At 38.1% G+C, this 21,363-nt stretch overlaps 1 protein-coding gene across 6 annotated transcripts; it reads right to left on the reverse strand.

Annotated features, from left to right (window-relative positions):
• Positions 1 to 1,090: 1,090 nt before the first annotated feature.
• pfkpa (phosphofructokinase, platelet a) lies at positions 1,091 to 20,199 on the reverse strand. 6 transcript variants are annotated; one of them, XM_077623943.1, is made up of 23 exons: positions 19,952 to 20,199; positions 16,992 to 17,065; positions 16,552 to 16,629; positions 16,292 to 16,481; positions 15,593 to 15,758; positions 15,437 to 15,481; positions 15,246 to 15,354; positions 14,111 to 14,206; positions 13,408 to 13,500; positions 12,810 to 12,935; positions 12,424 to 12,488; positions 11,615 to 11,684; positions 10,889 to 11,035; positions 9,578 to 9,648; positions 8,533 to 8,620; positions 7,655 to 7,807; positions 6,726 to 6,878; positions 5,165 to 5,329; positions 4,088 to 4,149; positions 3,858 to 3,969; positions 3,177 to 3,276; positions 1,926 to 2,031; positions 1,091 to 1,755 (listed from the first exon to the last, which is right to left on the reverse strand). In XM_077623943.1, exons 1-23 carry the CDS (start codon positions 20,043 to 20,045, stop codon positions 1,599 to 1,601), a joined length of 2,520 nt encoding a protein of 839 aa, XP_077480069.1. In that variant the 5' UTR covers positions 20,046 to 20,199; the 3' UTR covers positions 1,091 to 1,598. The 6 variants fall into 6 exon arrangements, 5 of the variants coding, with proteins under 5 accessions (XP_077480069.1, XP_077480066.1, XP_077480068.1 ...); XM_077623940.1 differs by lacking the exon at positions 7,655 to 7,807; XM_077623942.1 differs by lacking the exon at positions 6,726 to 6,878.
• Between the last annotated feature and the right edge of the window lie 1,164 nt (positions 20,200 to 21,363).

Genomic DNA, 21,363 nt, shown 5'->3' on the forward strand with positions numbered 1-21,363 from the left:
GACAGGTATTTCAATTGTGACATTTTGTGAGTTCAGTTCTACGTAAAACAACAATTCAGCTCTTTTGGGAAAACCGATAATTCACAACAAAATGTCATATAAATAATAATCAAAAAGCTTTGCTCCAGATAAAATCACCTTTCGTTAATGCAGTTGGACGCCCTGCGACTGTTCAGCAATTAGTCTAGTTCGTCCCTCGCCTCTCGCCCAGACATACTGTCTGGCATAAGTTCTAGCTCACCCGTGACCCAATTGAGGAGGAGTATAAAATGGATGGATGGACTTTCTGAGATAGAGTATTCATTCATGGATGATTGTAATTTACAGGGTTGTAAAGCTGTGCCAATACACTCATAGTAAGATTTTTGGCTGTTAAGATATTGTATATATCAGGGACAAACCCTCAGTCGTAGCACAATCTTGACATTGTGACAGTATTTAAACCTTTAGTGCATTTATATCACTGAAACAAATTATGCTTGACACCAACAGATGTGATGGTGACTCATTACCAGGAAATAAATGAGATATGTAATGGGACTCAAATGTAAAAGGGACGATAAATGAGTCATAAATGAACAAAAACACAGTGACTAATAAATTGGGTGCACATGTCAACTTGATTTTATTCATATTCACATCTAACATGTTTGCGCATTGTGTTAGACAGCTACAGCAGTCTACAGTTCATGATAACGTTATACTTTGACACAAAAAAATAAACTTTGTTAAAAAGACAAACATTAGGTTTCAGTGGAAAGCCTGGCACGCACTTCTCTTTGCTTGCATTGTTAGCAGCGTTGCATTTCATGTGCATGCTGAGCCTCACACTAGTTACAAATGTACACTACTCACAAAAAGTTTGTTATAGTATTGAGCTTCTGTACAGCTGTTCAAATGTTCTAAGATGAATTCACATTATTGGAGCAGGCCATTAGAATTGATATTGAAACACACTCTGTTTGCAGCTCATTATTTGACTTCATAAAACTCACCAATGACCAATGGGGGACTTCATAGTGGTTCTGAAAGGAGAGTGGTCACTGACTTTGAATGTTTATCTGCAGGAGAAAGGGAATTTCCTGGGCCTTCCTTCAATTTTCAGGTTTGGGCCACAATAGCAAATTGTGGAAAACTGAAAAGTAGAAAAAAATGGGGATGTGCTTTCTCCTTCAAATAGCCTTGAGGGCTAATATTGCATTTTTTTCATCCTGAAATGTCCACCACGAAGCCCAATAGCCACAACCTTTTTGTCAGATGTGTATTTGCGATTAGATCAGTATCCTTGTGCAGCTCTGACCCCAGAGCCTGCCTACATAAGTGGAGACAGGGAAAGTGCAAAATTTAAAGACAAACATGACATTAATAAGCATCCAGAACATGTTTGTGTTCAAAAAGCCGCAGGTGTGATGAGTAGAGTAAATGTGTGTCGATGACAAGGAACATTTCTGAGGTTAAATTACAAGGTCATTGACTATATCCACACAGGGATGTCCTGCAGGTAAAGTTTTGTAGTGTAGTTTAGACAACATGAGGAGTTCACACCTCAGTTAACACGCAGGCTTAGACTTGGATCACTGTTGGAGCTCTAGACATCTTCACATGGCCACAGATGCATCTGAATCTTTGGGCCGGTTATGTACGACATGCTCAAGCTGTCCGGAATCTGAGACATCGTAGCTTGTCTTATACTTGGCGAGAATCTTCATCAGAGGACGAAGCTTTAGCCACCATTGCTCTTTGGGGATCCTGTGACTGTGAACAGACAGGGGAACATTTTATTTTAGGCTCTGTGATTTTTTTTTCTTGTCCCTTCGACAATTTGGTATAAGAATTTGAACATTGTGTGGAAATTTCACAAAAGTAGCATGCAGTGTTTGGATTAACGTCATTCAGAAAGGGATAGAATGATAGAAAATACATACACAAAGTCAGTTTCCCCCTTAAGTTGTACTACTGGCTGGAAGACGAGAGCCCTGCGTCGCATTCCTAGTAAGCAGCAACTGTCCTCAGTGTTAGCAAACACTCTACCTGCAAGAGAAAAAAAAAACACACATCACAGGAGCCAAAAATAGACATAGCTGTAGTATTTATAGGCTGCAGCAAACAGTCCAAAATGAAAAAGAAATTGATGAGAAAAGAGACATGTCTACAAAGAGACAAAAGCAATGGTGAAGATGGGTTGCCAAGCTACAAGAAATGTGCACGTTACACATTGTATACTCTGATTTAAAGAGAAATAAAGTTGTGGGAGTATGACATACTGGTACACTGCCTGATTAAAAAAAATTATAACGTGTAGCCTTGCACTAATAATAAATTAAATACAACTGACGCATGTTTTGGTTGGAAAAAAACTTAGGTGGAATGATTATCAAGTTGTTCAGATGGGTCATACATAATTTAAAATATATAAGTGTTTAGTGTTTAGTGAAATCTCATTTTATAATTTAACATTTCACCAAAAAACATTTTTCCAAATGAGACAAAAATAATTTTATGTAAAGAGGACTTACAAGACATTCATAGATGTTTTAATAAGTAAAAAGAAAATCAATGTATTGCATTGCATGCTTTAATGGATTCATTGACCAAGATTAATGTGATCCCATTCTAAATTTTGGGAATGTAAAAAAATGAGATGATAAAGTGTGACTAATTTGGCCAGGCAGTGTACCTCCTTATGTACAACTGAAAAGTAGTGGTTGGTGATCATTTGGCAGCAGTGGGTGGCTACAATGGCTGTAGTGGCACAAATGATGGGGCAAAATGACAAGACATGGAGCTACAAAGAGGAAGATGTCATGGAGCCAGTTTATAAATAAAACACAATTACCTTCATCTTATGTCATCATCCATGTGTATATGAAATAGATAAAACAAGAAAGACAAATTTGGACTTAAGCTGGAATTTAACTGCATGTGTTGCTTTAAGACGGATCATACGTCAACATTTAACTGTGAGGTCTGTAAAGTTTGCCATCTACAAACGACACTCGATTAAAGGGTTTATAGTTAATATCCTTTCAAAGATAAAGAAAATATATACATCAAGATTCCAGGACTCCATGACAGATCTCAATAAATACCATGCCTCACTGGGGAGGGAACATCAACTAACATAGAGCTGTAGATCATGTTTCTAACTTGGAAAAAAAGGGAAATTCTGTTCTCACCTTGTCTGAATGTTTCCACCAGCTTTTTGGTGACCCATTGCATTGCCTTGGCAGAGATCTTGGTCCCAAAGTTCCGGTCAAATGGAGAAGGAGCACCTCCCTTTTAAGGCATAAAATAGTTGCCATTTCTTTTTATTAACAACCCTCATTTGGAATATGGACATACATTGCTTAAACGGAAATGATTGCATTCTTCGGCCTTTGTTTTCATTGAATTTCTTGGATTAATTTTCCACCTTTGCTTTCAAACAAACTTTTAAAAATTGAAATGATGCACTTTCATTCAACAATATAGTCACAGCAGCAAAAGAGGGAACAAGGCAGCTATTAGTGCATCAGACACCAAAAACTCTTGCTTTTGTTTTCTCTATTTTTAATGTATGTATGTATGTGTTAGCTGCGGTCTTAATTCCCAAATGAGCTTTATTATTTTGTTTCCTGCATCGCCTCACTTGCTGCAGAGAACAGAAAATGTTTCCTCTGGGATTCATCAAAAGATTGTTTGATCCAGTTTTATCTGTGCTAATCTCTGGACGCACAAAGCCGAAAACAAAACAAAGCCCATTTGTGAGGAACGAGGCAAACTACTAACAAAAAATGCAATACCCAAATATAGCATATTATATTTCTCGGGAAGCACTTGTGGTGCGCAGTCAAATGGCAGTCAATTTGGGAGCCTACCTGCTGCATGTGTCCCAGTACATTTTTCCTGCAGTCAAACACACCTTTGCCTTCTTCACTGTACAGCTGGTAGATGAAGTCGGTGGTGTAGTTTTCATTTGAGTTCTCATTTCTTGGGGAAAAAAATGGCTCCGTTAGGTGCACAATAATATTAAACTGCTTTAAATTGAGTATTGTTTTGAATTTGCAATGCATATTGTATACAGCACAAGCACAAGAACAGTTCTTACCTTAGAACTAGGCCACGTTGAATACTTGTTTTCATTTTCTCTGTCAAGTGCTCAACGTTGGCCTGTGGGAGGAAGAAAACCGTAACGTTTGCAAGATGCTATCTGGTGGATGAAATGACAAGTAGCAACATTGAAGCTTGAAGAGTAATGATGAGCCGAGAGGTAGGTAAAAATATCGACAGTATGATATATTGCATCCGTATCTCTCACTGTACAGTAGCGATGCATCAGTATGCCATTGATTGTAAAGCAGAAGCTTTAACTAAATATTTAGCTGCTCATTACTGTTCATGGTTAGACGCATTACATATTTCAGACAAATATGAGAAAAGTATATTGAATTAATTCATTGTATAGGGAATATATACTTCAATTGCTTGTAGCTGAATAACGAAAATCTCGAGTACATAGGTGATTCGTCGAAAGACGTTTGGTCCCCGGACGTTTGGTCCCCGGACGTTTGGTCGACCGGACGTTTGGTCGACCGGACGTTTGGTCGACCGGACGTTTGGTCGACCGGACGTTTGGTCGACCGGACGTTTGGTCGACCGGACGTTTGGTCGAACGGACGTTTGGTCGAACGGACGTTTGGTCGCCGGGTTCGCTCGCTGTCAAATTATGACAGAGTTTACTGTTGATATTTTGATATTAGATATTTAGATGTTAAACTCATTCTCTCTCTCTCTCTCATGATTATAATTTTGAGAGCTGGTTTCAACAGTAACAACCCAGCGACCAAACGTCCGTTCTACCAAACGTCCGGTCGACCAAACGTCCGGTCGATCAAACGTCCGGTCGACCAAACGTCCGAGTACCAGGTGATGCCCACCAAAATTTAGATATAGAATAATAATAGTTGGTGAACATGGTGATGCCACCTCACGTCAATAAAAATCATCAGCACAACACAACATACTTGTAATTATGGCAACAATCAGTCGCTACCGTACATTGTACTTGCGAAAACTGATCATCAGAGCGAGGAACATTTTTAGAAAAAATGTAGAAATGATTACGGTGTTCCATAAGATTAGACAAAGCCTTATACTAAGAATCTAATGAGGGCAGATGACTCACTTGCAGATCTCTGATGTCAAAAGGTTCCTCGTAGATGTACGCAGCGTCGGCCCCAGCAGCCAGGCCTGCTACGGTTGCCAGATAGCCGCAATAACCCCCCATGGTCTCAATGATGAACACGCGTCTTTTTGTTCCACTCGCTGACTGCTTGATGCGATCGCAAGTCTGATGCATGCACATATGCAATGTTAGAATGAGGAAGATTATGACTGCACACTGTTCATTACATTACATATGATGATGTTAAATAGGTAAGTAGGCAAAATCATTAGGCAGTAATTTGGAATATAATTTTCGCAATAGAAAGTATGTCCTCTTGTTTTTTTTTTTTCTAAATGTCATTTTTGTTTGTATTTTTGATACTGAATACACTGTTCACCACTACAGCAAATGTTGTTTGTGGTTATGCGCAATTGTTTTGCACACAAGGTTTTTAAATGCCAATAACTAAAGCATCCAACAAGCATTAAGTAACATTTAAAAGCCATTCTACATGCAAATATGCGACTGCAGGCAAAGTAGACAGATGCTCATTTGTTTGTGCTCGCTCGAGACTGTGACCATATATTATGATTAAAAAACATTGAGAATAATAATTAACTTAAGAAACTGCCAGACTGTCTGTTAGTGCATGATCAAACCACCTTCTGTCTGAGGCAATATTTACTGGCAAAACCACATCCTAATCTGGATGGACAGAATGACTAAAATAGTAATTGTTTGTCATATGCATAAGTAACACAATGCAAGGCAAGGAAATGGCAAAACTCTACTTTCAAGCCCAGTATTTGGAATCAGTTCACTAGTGACAGGAGTCCTGCATTAAAATAAGAAAACAGATGAAACTGTAAATGCAACGATCACAGTTTAAATTCAACGAATGCTGTAATTGGTTTCATTGAAGAGTTTTTACGTCTGGGGAAAAAATGCAGTATTTGTATCATTACCATGACATTTTTATGATTGGATTCTGATGCCCGTGCAAAATTGCAACCCACTAGTGTTAGGTATTCATAAACATAATAATGGACCTTATTGATAATCTTTCAAGGTCATGTACGGATAGCTTATCTATTCTCATATTTTCCGGATATTAAAAACAACACTCTTTAGCAACACTGACCAAAAAAAAATCTTATGCAGTATAACAGGTGCACGTGTGTGGGTCGGTGGGTCGGCATATGTTAACCTTCTTCAGTAAACTACTTCATTACACTCTTGGCAAAACTGACCCCCAAAAAATCTTATATGCAGTATAACAGTAGCACACGTGTGTGGGTCGGTGGGTCGGCGTATGTTAACCTTCTTCAGTAAACTACTTCATTATTTCAACTTGTTTGTGTATACTTTTTTTTAAATACTCAAAAGATAACTGCAGTGCGCTTCCAAAACTACAGATATTGAAAGAGTCCAGATTTAAACCACTTCACGATGCTGAATGATGTTCTTTTAGCACCTGACAGTGTGTCAAGAATTACATACAGCACCATAAAGTCAAATTGATTGCATCCTCTTCGAATCAAAATTTGTACAAGATGATGCGGGGGGTCAACCGCCTTACCTCTACGATGGCATTGAGGGCCGTGTCTGCACCGATACTTAGATCAGTGCCCGGTACATTGTTACTTATGGTGGCAGGCAGCATACACATCGGGATGCAAAACTCCTCATAGGTAGCGCGTGCCTCATACAGCTGCAGTAGACACTCAAGCGCCTGAAGCGGCACCATTTAAAAGTGTGTTAGAGCCTATTCCTCTTGATTTTTTGAGAGGGTACCTGCCCTTCTAGCTCTTTCCGTGTGATTGCCCCATTTAGCACGGTGTGAAGACGGACGTAAACAAACAAAGATGAAACATGGAATGAGGAATGTAGAAAGGAGCAATGAAGGAAAAAAAATACAATTTGGAAAGGAGTCAAACTACACCAGGCGACGTGATAAAACTGAGCATAACCAACCCAATGCAGCTTTAAGCCAAGATCCAACCGAAAAAGGTGACAGCCATAACTGTTGTATAATATGTAAGATCAGATAAGGCAGATGAGGAAAACAGACTAGCACGCCCGGCAGATGTTGTCATCCCGCATTTAGAGAGTGATGGAAAATGTTTATGATGGAACTGAGCAGATGTATTATAAAATTTGCATTAAGCTTATATTGGTAGCCACAAACAACACCATCGGCATGCTATTCTGATGTGAATGCAGGAGAACCCAAAGCCAGTTGTGGATATAATCAGGCAGCACCATTAAACCACTTTGCTACTTACCTGGAGGGATGGGGGGTCTCGGCTCAAAAAGAGAATGACATAGTGTTTGTCTTGCTCTCTTTGTAGTGCTATAGTAGGCTATGGTTGTCAGGTGCTATTTTCTATCGCAAAACTTTCTGAGTGGGTCATTCTTCAAAAAGAAAGTGCAGAGAGTGCATACGTGTGTATTTTGAGTGAATTTGTGTACTACTCAGCTACTCTGGTGGCCAGGCTCATGACTTACAGTAGTAATGGCATTCAGAGCTGTGTCAGCTCCAATGCTGAGGTCTGAGCCCGGTATATTGTTGGAGACTGTGGCCGGGACCATGATCATGGGAACACAGAACTCGTCATACTTCCCGCGCGCAGTTAACAACTCCAGCAGCGACAGGAAGGCCTGCAGGGCAGAGCCGATTGCTTTAGTGTTTGCACAAGGTGGCGCTTTTGCAGGGGTTGGGAGAGCGGGTGGTTTGAGTGGGTGCTACTTGCCACATGGAAGGGAAATAACAAATGTGGAAGGTGCCAAAGTGAGGGGCCAAGCCTACGTATCACAACGGAAAGCAGCAAAAAGACAGATACCGCTCCACATACACTTCAGTCTCTCCATTTTACATACAAACACATATATAAAAAACAATATAGTGTACTTGCAAACATCTCATTGGAAACAATGATGACACTCATATTATTGTATGAAATTAATGAAAGTTAACCAGGATTTATCCTCTATAAGTTCCATCCAATATAAATCCCATTTTAAAAATGTTTAAAAACCTATAATGACTGAATACAAAAAATATCTAAAATTGTGGAATGGAAAAACTAATCAAAACCAAAACGGCTTTAGGAAAAAAAACACCTTGCAGTAAATTGTATCTTAGATATATTAATAATAATGGGTAGCTACAATAACTTATAAACAAACAGAAATAGCTACTATCAGCTATCAGCTATCAAAGGTCATATTTACTGATAGAAAGGGGTGTATAGCTAACAAAATAAGGTTAAAAATAATGTATATGTAATTGTCATGAAACATCATGGACGATAAGTTAATTACAAATGAGCTGAGACATCTATGTTAAGAAAGGAAAAGGTACGTATTCATTCAATTTGACATACCTCAAATCCACCAATTACCAACAGTGCATTTATGTTGTGAGTTCGCATCTGCTCAGCAATTTTTTCAGCATGCTTTGCGGGGAGCGTTCTATAAAGGAGAACAAGACATGTTTTCCAAAGTGGGAAGATGTTGGCTGCAATAATTAAGTGCAGTAATTTAATGTGATAATTAACAACAACTCGAGCTGCAACTAACGATAATTTACTTTATCGACTAAAGTGATTCAACAATTAATTATTTAAATGGTACTTTTTTGCAATTACCTTCACCATTTAATAATAGTATGTTAACAATAACAATTAATAAGCAGGTTTAGCTGGGTTAGGGATGGTTAAAGTAAAATTGAAGCCGAAATTAATGAGTGCTTCCTTCAAAAATAATACTGGAAAACAACTGTACGGTTCTAAATATATAAAGCTTTACCAAGTGTTTAATTAAATAAAGGTTCTGATTATGAAAAAAAAAACAATCTCAGGCAAATCAGGCAAAATCATGTCAATTCCAATTTTTAAAAGTGCTCATTTTTCTATGTATGCTAAATGCTGACATAAATGCTCAATATTCTTTAACAACATATTTGATAGTTTTTCTCTAAATCAAGAATGTAGCACCAATAATTTAAAAAAAACTACATTCAATAAAAAACTGTATTATGTAGACACTATGATGGATAAATCACCAACTTTACACATTACAATAATGCATTTGCAACAACTTCCATGTAATTAGACGAGGTCATGAGGTGCCATTTGGCAACATGATGACAAATTCAAAGTTTAGTCAGTTAGTTTTTCACATTTTGATATATGAATAGGAGATAGGAAGCAAAAATTAAGTGCATACGACCACCTACTGTACAACATTGTGTATATCCCAACTTTGCATTTGAGTATATATTGAGTACGCCCGTAAATAGTTGCCGACAATAATCGATAATCAAATTATTTGCCAACAAATTTATCTATCGATGAGTTGTTGCAGCTTAAATAACAACCCAACTTTAAACCAACATGAATGCAGCTCCACATGGAAATTCCATCTTACCTTTTAGTTCCCAAAAGAGATCCTCCCTGACCTGTCCATCCTCCAACGTCCGACCATTTAATCTCCTTAATCTGATGGAAAGAGAGAATCAACACGTGCTTTAACAAGTTACTTTTAGTGACTTTTGTCCTTCTGATTGCTGTAGTCTAGGGAATATAAAACATTTCCTCCTTGAGGTCACAGTGTTAAATGAAACAAGGGTTTTTGGCACACTTTCTTTTTCCAGGGGGGGGAGGAAGTGGACCTGTAGAGCACTGAAGTAGAGAAATCTATTACTCCCTGCTGGTCTCATTTTCTTCAGGTCAATTGGAGCAGCCAGTTTCCAGACAGCACAGGGTGTACAAGGGATGTTTAACTAACCAGTGGTATTGGAGTCAGTTTGGTGAAGATAAATGGCCACATTGTTCATTATGTGCTGGCCTTTGAATCAGCCAGAGGTGGCTGTCGAGGGAATTAAGCTTGCTGATTGTGAAAAGGTCAGGACAGGATAAAAGAAGAGAGATGTGGAACCAGTTTTACCAATCAAGGAACAGACAAAAAAAAACGCGATTTACCAGATTACGGCCAAGTCACACAGTAGTTAATGAATCACTTCATAAATCGTCTTTTACATTTCAGCCATTGTATACTTGGTTTTAAAAAGATCTCTTAGAATAATGCAGACTTTGGAACTGTGACGCTCAGAAAGCGTGAATTCTGAAACCACGAGGACCTCTAAAGGATAGATGTAACATTACATTAAGTTTATCTTTAGAGAAAATGCAAATGATTTTAAAGGTAATCTAGACAGATTAATGATGTACATTTTAACATTTTCCTTTGTGATTGGTTATACGAGCCTTTCACGTATGTGTATATGTATATATATGTATATATGTATGTATATATGTGTATATATGTATATGTATATATACATGTATGTATATATTTCAGCAACACGCTTATTTATTTATATATTTATTCATGTATTTATTTACTAACTTATTACCTATCTATTTATGTCTAAAATGCCTTTCCTATTTCTGCATCCTCGCCCTCTTGCTACTGTGACAACGAAATTTCCCGAATACGGGATGAATACAGTTATCCAATCCAATGCAGAGCTGAAAATTGTTTTTTGGCTTATTGATAGTTTTAAATCTTTTTCGAGTAATGTAATATGGATTCTTGCATGCATCTTAAATGTCAAATAAGGTTTTTTTCCAGTTTAAAAGTTGTGCAAGTTTTTCTGCCATTTAAATTTCATTATAAGCAACTGTCATATGGATTGTAAGGCAATCAATTCCGTTAAAAAAAAAATTAAGTACCCACCTGACCATTGTAGAACCCCTCAAATCCATCGCTGACAGCAAACATTTTGTGCCCCTCCGAAATGCCCACCCTGACAGCTGAACGGACCGCCGCATTCATGCCTGCTGCAGGTGCGCCCACATTTAGCACTGCCACATTGAAATTGCTCTGATGGAATAAAACCACAATAAAAGCCCCATTAGTATAACCCAAAGGTTTTTTTTCTGTAATTTTTTAACACTTTTAACAATCTGGAGCTATACAATTTTGGTTTGCTGTAACCGTTAACAGGCAGGCACTAGAGAGTGAATCAATATCAATATATGCATCATGTTCTGCTCCGAGGTACATGCTCCAACTGCCTTAATCATTACCACAGATGCCAGAGCGCCCCTGATGGGAATACCACAGCACGAGCCAAGCCATGCTGCCTCCACACTTCAGTGATTTTCTGTCTAAAGTTGCCTTTATAGCGAGGCATAGCAGCAGGCTGCGAGCGCCCAATGGGGAACTCTGCATAGTCACCTCTTAGCATTGAGTAAAGGTGTCAGAAAATAAAGCAGTGGGTATATACAAAGGATCTTTTTAACAAATTGGAGTACCTGACCTACCTAATAATTGGTGCACGATAACACGCAAATATAAACATGCGATTAAGTGTTGACTGAAAAGTGTGTGCTGTTAGGGTTGAGATATAGCAATGTTCATTTTGCAACAATTGCTTATCAAGTATTTTTTGTTACTTACAGTCGGCAGTTCAGACTCTGGTTTACGATGAGCCAGTAGTTTGTATGTCTTCAGGTTATTCTCGAAACTTCTACAGAATGAAAAAAAGAAAAAAAAAACGGTTTAAATTCACCCACTTTTCCTTAGCATGTTCAGAATGAACAACTGAAGTTGACCAACAGAAAAATTTAGCAACGTATTGGTAAAGGCACTGACCAAAAACATTTTCCCCATCAAATACATTAAAGTCATACATAAGAACCACCATAATATCAAATACCCAAAGTGTAATTATTTTAATGTATTTTGTTTAATAATTCATTATTGATATATATATATATATATATATATATATATATATATATATATATATATATATATATATATATATATATATATATATGTATATATGTATATATTTATTTGCAGAACAATAATTTCACATTAAAGTCATACATAAGAACCACCATAATATCAAATACCCAAAGTGTAATTATTTTAATGTATTTTGTTTCATAATTCATTATTGATATATATATATATATATATATATATATATATATATATATATATATATATGTATATGTATATGTATATGTATATGTATATATATATATATATATATGTATATGTATATATATACATATATATATATATATATATATATGTATATATATATATATATGTATGTATATATGTATGTGTATATGTATATATTTATTTGCAGAACAATAATTTCACACACAACTTTATTTGCCATTGCAGTGGATATCAAACTGATTTTTCTTGATAATAATGATCGAAATGCAATATCAGAACGGTTGTCATACCTCCCCCGGAACTTTACTGCATCTTCAAATTTCTTTTCATCCATTGCCTTCTGCACTTCTTGAGTCTAAGAGGAAACAAAATGATTTATTCATAATTCTAATCATCGATAAACTATACTCTAATCTATAATCTTCAACAATCAAAGCAATAGAAACATAATAAATGCATTCATAAAAGCTTTTTATTTATTCATATACTTTCACTATTGAGCTCTTATCATACCAGATATCAAAAAACAACAAATCTTTAGTTTGATCATTTGCACTTAGTGAAACTACAAATCAATGATGTATTATGTTGAGTGAGTGTGCAGGCATATTGTGTTCTTAATGCTTGCTTTTATTGTAATCGGTGGACAGCATTAACAGTTCAATCCAGTACGTACCATTTTGACACATTCCATCAGGGGCAATCGCACTGACTGGTTACCACACAGAGACACCACACAAGCTGGCGTATTGGCTGTCGTCTCCAGCAGGGCAAGAACAGCCTCCACACCCATTCGACTTGCCTGTACACACCCAGCAATAACCTTGCACAATCAATTATCCACCCATTTTGAACACTAGTTATTATTACTGGCAATTATGAAACATTATTAAGACATGCATTAAAACGTCACGGCGAAAGTTCACAGTTAACTCAATTAAAATTGCAGGTTGGAATAGGAATTGTGTAACATTTTGATACAAATCATTAGGAATAGTTTTAAGGGTTATTTTTCCCCCCATGTTATAGTCTTTCACCTTCTAACATTGTTAATCTGTTCATTGTTTTAACGTGAAACCTGAAGCCACATAGCCTCAGGCACGCTTGGATTAAATAGATAATGTCCTGTTGAGAGTGTTACTGTTATGCTCCAATAAGCAGATGGAAAAAAAACAAGGGAATGAAGTTAATTTTGGAAGATGTAACAGGCCAAATTCGTGATTAAGCAAATAAATAAGTGTAAAATTGCGAGGCTACTGATGCAGTGAACATACCAAGATACGATCAAAAGCAGAGGGGGTCCCTCCTCGCTGCACGTGACCCAGGATTGTCACTCGCGTGTCAAAACCCAAACATTTGACAACAAGCTGCAGGAAAAGAATCCAAAATTGAGGACTCATTTACTGATTTCATAGTATCTACATTACAGATTTAACATGCTATCTAAAAATGTCTCCAACTATGGTATATATACTTCATTGTGCAACAATATGAACACAAGCACTAAAACATTGAATAATTAAAAAGAATCAAGAAAAAAGAAAGAAGGGGAAACTGCAAAGCACAAGCAAGCCATTCTAAATTTTTCAGTCATGTTAGTCATATATGTGCAGGTTGTGGGGGCAGGAACCTGAACTCCACATCAAACTGTAGACACATTTGGATGGATGCTACAGAAATAAAATAGTGCGGGGTCAGGGAGAAGTTCTACACAACCCAAAAAAAATAAGACGACAATAACGAGGAGAGTTGCATTCAGAATGTACATGTTTTAGTGCTACCCTAATGGAGTTGTTGAAGTAAAATTAGCAGTTGTAGTAGCGAAAGTATCAGTAGTGAAAGGGACCTCACCCTACTTAAGCATTCCAGAAACACAACGACAAAGTCAAAGCCACACGAGGGCAGCAACAAAGCCGTAGAGGTCACACAGGAGGCAGTCAGAGGTCAAATTTGTGGAAGACGCCACACTGTACTTACATCCTCAATATAGTCAGTGGTAATAGACTTGTTGTTTTGGTCAATCGCCCCTTCGGCTACTATTATGATATTCAGCCTTTTCATCCCTGCTCGGTTCTACAGGTGTGGTGGAGAGACAGCATGACAGAAAAATTGTGATTGTGGCTCTGACATGGCCTTTCAGAAGCACAGGGACCAGATGGTGAGTCAATACTTTTTCACTGTTACAGGCTATATAAGGTTTTGCTAATGATAATTACCAATATCCTGCCTACCGTATTGCTTTGTCATCATATTATGGCCACTCTAAGCAACGTACTGCACAGTATACTTCTTGGCAGTTTCTTTTTCTAATATACATATGTATATATTATATACATATTAATGCCTATTATCATTAGACACAAGTTGATGTTTTTTCTTGTGTCTGAGCTGATTCACCAGTCAAGGCTCCATGCTTCCGGCTTCCCCTTTCTTTGCAGTAAAGTACTCACATCCTTGACAATACTAGATGTTATAGGCTTCCCATGTCTATCAATGGCTCCCTCTGCCACTATGATTATATTCAGCCTTGTGCCCCTGGACCGGGTCTGAATCATAACAACAATATTATTTATCCAAAAGCACAAAATGCATCAAATGACTAAGTAGTGAACATTTTATCAATTGTAATAGGTTGTGCAAAATACCAAATAATGCTTTGTACACAAGCTATTTTTATCTAATATTCTATTTACTTAAGTAAAGTGTGATGTTCCCTACAAACAATGTCATATTTATTTTAAATGTGGTTAACTTGACCAATATATGAAATAAATGAATTAGTCAGCACAACTTTACTCTTTGCCATATAAGCAATACAAACTCATTATTATAGTGCAGAATATATATGCACATATATAGTATGTAATATATATATAGGTCACTCTAGAATGTGGAAATTGTCTTAAATAAACATCTTTACTAGAGGCTATGCTAAAACCACTTATTGTGGCCGAAATGTAAAAAAATGCCCTCCTTTTATCTGGAGTAATAAAGAGATTTTTTTCATTTTGCTTGTGAAATAATATAGATTTTGACATTTTGAAACAATACTATTTCTTACTTCTGTGTTTCAATATTTTACATGTGGGAGGAACAAAATTTTGACCGTTACCGCAGACAGTTTTTGACACATCTTCTCCTCCCAGCCATCCTCTGGAGGCATCTCAGGGATTAAAACCCAATCTGCCCCACAAGCCAGGGCGCTGACCAAGGCCAGGTAGCTAAAATATTAACACAGTTACAGATTGTGTCTTCAATATGAAATAAGACACAAAATGTGCTACATATGTGAGAAAATCTTACCCGCAGTGTCTGCCCATGACTTCTAAAACAAATGTTCTCTGGTGACTGAAAAATGGCGGAATGGGGGGGGGGGGGGGGTGATCATTTCACTCGAGTAACTACTTTTGACTCAGTTGTAAAAAATAGTACTATTTTCCCACATAACCTGAAACTCACCTCTGTGCTGTTGTCATGATTGCATCCACAACTTCAATGATTCGATGTAAAGCCGAATCTGTGCCGATTGTCATGTCAGTTCCACAAAAGTCGTTATCGATGGAGCCCACCATCCCGACAATGTGAAGGGCGGAGTAAGTCTGAACAGACTGTTGCTCAATAGAACCTGAAAAGGATGATTACACTGTGGTTGAATGATAAGCCTCTTGTCCTTTACTGTATAGTTCAAAAATAGTTTGTTGTCATAATAAACTACATAGCTCAGAGCTATGGAAACTGCTGAGTTCATGGGGAATACTAAATATCGTTCCGTCTGCTTCTTACACAGGGAGCATAACTTTTGAAAAGAAGTGTCCTCAATATGTAAGTAAATTGAGTTACAAACTTGGTCACAGAACAAACTAGTCTGCAGAAGTTCCCCATCTTGTGGAAGACTTCCTGTGTGTGGTTCCAGTTTTTGTCTCCATTTTCCAGTTTCCATTTACTTTGATTTGGTTTGTACTTTTTGCTTTTGCTTTGTTGTTCTGCGGCCTTTGCGAATGTACTGTCTAACTTATAACTATGCCTTTTCTTGCTACTGTCACAATGAAATTTCCCGAATACGGGATGAATAAAGTTATCCAATCCAATCCAAACTTGTAAAACAAGGTCATATAATTAATATTTTTCTCAGCTTTTTGGCGTCCTCTGATAAAGTACCTTGCGCTACCAGCTGAGCCAGCAGTCCACTCCATTCCTCCCTGAAGAGATTGGCTCCTGTCAAGCTGCCATCACCACCAATCACACAAAGGTTTGTGATCCCAAGTTTCACCAAGTTGAGAGCAGCCTTCAGGCGACCTTCAGGTGTGCGAAAGTCTTGGCAACGGGCACTGCCAATGACTGTCCCACCCTTTTTTAAATTTAAAACACAATAAGTTGCTGACAAAAGTACATTTGCCTTATCAATCGTTGCTACATACCACTTGTAACATGCTGGAAACACTTTCCCATGTGGCTTCGGTTATATTCTCCCCGCCATCCACCATACCCTGATACCCCTGATTAAAAAGAAATTGCATAATTGACATCCAAATACAGCTGTCTGAACAGCCGCTAATTGTAATAGTATTATAGTATTGTATTGTTAAAAAAAAACATAAGGCTTTAACGTGAGGATTGACCACTTGAGTGGGAGAGAACTTTTTTAATGGGGCATTGAGTCAGTTATATAACAAATGCTGAGCAAGTAGGACCATCACACACACAGATGGGTGGGAACAAAGGCTGTGCGTGCTGAGTATGGCCTCTTGCATGGCAGCAAATCAAGCAGCCTACAACTTATGTAGCCTTTTATGCACCCAAGAGTAAGTATAAAGCCGTTTTAATATCCAGGGTCAATATATATTCAGGAAGGACTCACCTCACGAATGAAATAAACCTTTGCTCCTACATACAACCCCATTCGGACCACAGCACGCACAGCAGCGTTCATTCCTGGAAAAAAAACAAAAGACAAAATTCACAACCACTAAAATACAAAATCTAGTGTAATTTGAACCATTATTCTTTTACTACAAATTGCTGGTGTGCATATTTATACAGTAATCTCTTGAATATCGTGGTTAATGTAGACCAGACATGGCTGTGATAAACCAAAAATCGTGAAGTAGGGTCACCCCTATTATAACTTTTTGTTTCCCTTCAGTGCTGAGTCCTAGTGAGTGGCTTCCGCTTATGAGTTTCAGCGTGTATTTTCACATTTTTATGAACTTTAAAAAGATAATAATAATAGTGGGAAAAAATCGCGAAGTAGTGAATCCGCGATAATCGAGGGATTACTGTACATGTCTATCTGCATCTTGCCACATGTGCGGTCAAATCGTCGCCGGTCTTTTGGTTGCTGTCTTTTGATCGCCGGTCTTTTGGTCGCGGTCTTTTGGTCGCCCGGACTGCGACAACGGGCGACCAAAAGACCAGCGACAAAACAAGGTAAAACAACACGGTCTACGTATCAATAAAAGCCAACACTGGCCCTGAGCAGTTTCACTGAGCCGACGTGTGAGTGTATAAGAGTTTGTATGTACATGCATTGTCCCTTTAAGAAGCTACGTCAGTCAGGGTCTTAACAAGTTCTCCAACAAAAAACAATAAAAGTCCGGGGAATTTGGAGCTTTTCTTTAGCCTAATAATTAATAGGGCATTAAGTATGACTAAATAGTAATTTGCAGTTTGTATTTAGAGAATTGGAGCAACGATTTAAATGGTAATTATCAATAACCTTCCGGGCGACCAATCGACCGTGTACCATCTTGCCATGTCACCATATTTGGTAAAAATATTTACAAGCTCCCCCTGCACTCTGAGCTACCGTTGTGTTAAATCCAAATGAACTCTGTTACCACTAAGATGTCAGTATCTCACTTGAATGACAATAGTGAGATAGTTGAACACTCAGAAAGGGAAATAAACAATTTAAACCACCAGCAGTCACAGAGGAAGTGTGGGCGACTGCCTGAAATAAACATTCAGGCTGTAGGTTTTCCCAGGAGGAATTGGCTTGTGTGGTAGTTACTAAGCAACACTGAGGCCATTAGGGTAGTAGAGGACAGAAAGGAAGAACTCGGATTCAAATAGTAGTTTAGGGTTTCTAATTATGCATGAGTGGCACGTTCTGGTCTAGAGCGAGTGAAAGGACCTGGCCACTGTGACATAATGACTTCTGACACTGGCATTCAGCTCTGGTCAGCAATGCATATCTTTTTTTTGGCCAACTGGGGGATAGAGCTGAGAGCAACTCATCAACAGCACATTGCAATTGTTGTATTGTATTGTTGTAATTGCATGATAGAAAATAATTTAGATAGCTGAAAAGTGATGTTTTTTGCATTTCTTCTTGTTTCCATTAGCATTGGGTGGATGAGTGGTTAGAGCATCGGTCTCACAGTTCTGAGATCAAGGGTTCAATCCCAGGTGGTTGTTCTCTCTGGGCTTGCTTGTTTTTTTTTCCCAGGTATTCCGGTTTCCTCCCACATACTGAAAATTTCCCCTAGGTATGAGTATGAGCATTATTGTTTGTCCTCCATCTGATGCTCATAATCGGCTGGGATCGGCTGCAGCACCCCCTGCAACCCTTGTGAATGAAATTCATTAGCAATTAGAGGGGAAAAATATATTGTGAAACTTTAATAATTGAAAAGTCATTGTTTTTTTATGTATTCTTGTTTAGCCAGTGGTCAGATAGCAATACAACATTGCAAAGTGCTGATAGTTTGATCACTTTTGTGCAGAGGTGTGCAACAATTCACTATTAAACAAGCAAAAAAAAGAAATGGGAATTTGTGGAGATTAAAATATTTACAGTTTAATGGTTTTAGAATTTTTATTAGATAATTTATTGTGCTTTGACTTTGATAGATCTGTAAAACAACTTCAGGAGGCAGGTTAAGAAAGAGGGAGAACAATTTCAAGGAGAAAAGTTTATTACCAGACTACAGGATGGGGAGAACTCGAACGGCTGCCAACGTACAGCCTATTCACCGCGACTCTCTCCGAACGAACAGTTTGTGCATCTATTTAAATGCGAAAACATGATGTTGTACAGAGAAGATAACCGAAACAGGTTGTGGGCTGATACGCCCAAACAACTGTAGAGCTGATGTCTTAACATGATTCGACATCTTTCATTACTCACACCAAACTAATGCAATACTGACAACCAATTGCAAATAGTCAGTCAGCATATCTTACAAACTTATTTAGATACGTTTATGTACAAAACACTGTGAATATGAGACAAGCCAGTGTCCACGTGATGAGGGTTTCCTCTCTGACGTCAGTAGCCTTGCAGAAGAAGCTGAGTAGGATGCGGTACATCACGTACACAGGATGAGGTCAATTCACAACAGGCCCAATCTGAGACTGATAACATCCATAGTCATAACCAACCAAACCACAAAATTGGCCGTGTCACGCGAGGGATGAAAAGTAATAAATAAAATAGTAATAACACGATCTGACTAACGGGGCCGCCCACAATAACCCACAGAACAGTCGATTTATTCAATCCAATGTCATTGATTGTAAAAAGATTGGCACCTATGCGTCAGTTAGTGAGTGTAAATCCATAAGACTGTGCGACCTTGAAATCCTTAAGCGCTGCCATCGTGCACACAACGAGAAATATGTCAACAATAGCAGGATAGATCACCTTAGCATGCTGGGTATTAGTAGCAACGTAGTACCGATCGGTGACACTTTGCACATAAATCCATCAATGGATGCGTGTGTGATTTTGAAGACTGTTTTAGAAGGTTTTAACAGGACTGCAATGTAATATTTGCTACCGGTACAGTGTAAGTACACTTGTTTAGGCTACTGTACCTTGAGCATCCCCTCCGCTAGTCAGAACGGCGATGGCTTTGCCCGCTCCAGAGAGGTTTTCAAAGAATATCTTCTTGGTGTCTGTCTGTGCCATCTTCGCAGATTATACGTATATTCCAAATACAACCGGTGGATTAATATGAAATGTTACGGTTAGATGACACTGTGTTGAAATGACCGTGAAGGGCAGTAATAGACCGCCCCTTCTGATTATACTGTGTTGCCCGCTGAACTCTCCTCCCTGTTCCGCATCTATTTTCTCATTTGCATAGCATGACTGTCCATTCAAGTGATCGGCCTTTGTTTCGGCCAATCAGATGTCGAGGCGAGCCTCCGCGTTGGCGGCTGGACCAATAGAAAGCAGGCTGGACGGAGCGGAATAGGATGACTTTGTTGACCATCTTGAGGGGATGACTACTATTGGGCATAATAGTCATTTCTTACAAGAATCTATAAGGTATACTTTTTAAAAAAATATTCATTTTGTGCACTTTCTTAGTATAACACCCAAAATATAGTTCTATGAACACTTGAGCCTAACCGAAAATGACTTATCAGAGCACTTAGCACATTTCAATTTGATGAACATGAATTCAAAATAAAGTAAGTATAGTATATAAGCATTTAACATCTATTTTAAGGGTGTTTGAATCATCCTGAAGCATATCTGACAAAGAAGCTGTTATATTTTTAGGATTGTTCTGCTGTGCATTTAGTTATTTTTTTATTGTCTATTTTTTAAAGGGTGGAGTGTTAAATGCACTCAAATATCAGATGAGTTGCAGCTTCCATCGTTTGACCACAAGAGGACAGCAGGCACCTTAAATGAGTAAAGAAGCACGGTATAAGTAGTATACTGTACGTACTTACTTACCTAAGGAATCATGTAATCAATCCTAACTGATCAGTGGTGTGCCGTCAGGGCCTTCAAGGCCTTCTCTGCTGGCCTAAGAAATATCTGAATCACAGACTGATGTTAATTATATTTTGTCCATGAATACTTATTAAATAATTCCAAATTGTCTGTTAGCTTCCTTTCATTGCTTTCCCCCCCCGGTTGCACTGTTTCCAGATGTGTGTTTTCATATTGAATCATTTAACCCATCACATTTCAGCCATTATTTGTTGCCAGGATCAGAAATCTGCCTCAAGATCTTCACAATCAGTTCTGCAGTCTCTGCTGCATTAAACAAGCGTCGATGAGACTGTTGCTTTAACCAATCAGAATTGGTCATTGCTTTTCACCTATGATTGGCTTGTGGTAGAGTGGAGTAGCCAGAGTTTACGCCTATTGTAGACGCAGACGAGTTAATTAGGCGCATGCGCAGTAACCATCCCTTTTGGCAAACTTTTCACACGCTGACGTCGACGAGCACGCCAAGGTAAGGAATAGAGCAATTTACTGCCCTAAA

This window comes from Stigmatopora argus, chromosome 17, assembly GCF_051989625.1.
Source record: "Stigmatopora argus isolate UIUO_Sarg chromosome 17, RoL_Sarg_1.0, whole genome shotgun sequence".
NCBI lineage: Eukaryota > Metazoa > Chordata > Actinopteri > Syngnathiformes > Syngnathidae > Stigmatopora > Stigmatopora argus.

Excerpts from the sequence above, each read along its gene's own strand:
- pfkpa (XM_077623943.1), bottom strand. The coding sequence starts at position 20,045 with ATGGCACAGACAGACACCAAGAAGATATTCTTTGAAAACCTCTCTGGA. Across the intron at positions 8,621-9,577 it reads TCTCTTTTGGGAACTAAAAG|AACGCTCCCCGCAAAGCATG; the intron begins GTAAGATGGAAT and ends TCTCCTTTATAG. Across the intron at positions 2,032-3,176 it reads GGTGGAAACATTCAGACAAG|GTAGAGTGTTTGCTAACACT; the intron begins GTGAGAACAGAA and ends TTTCTCTTGCAG.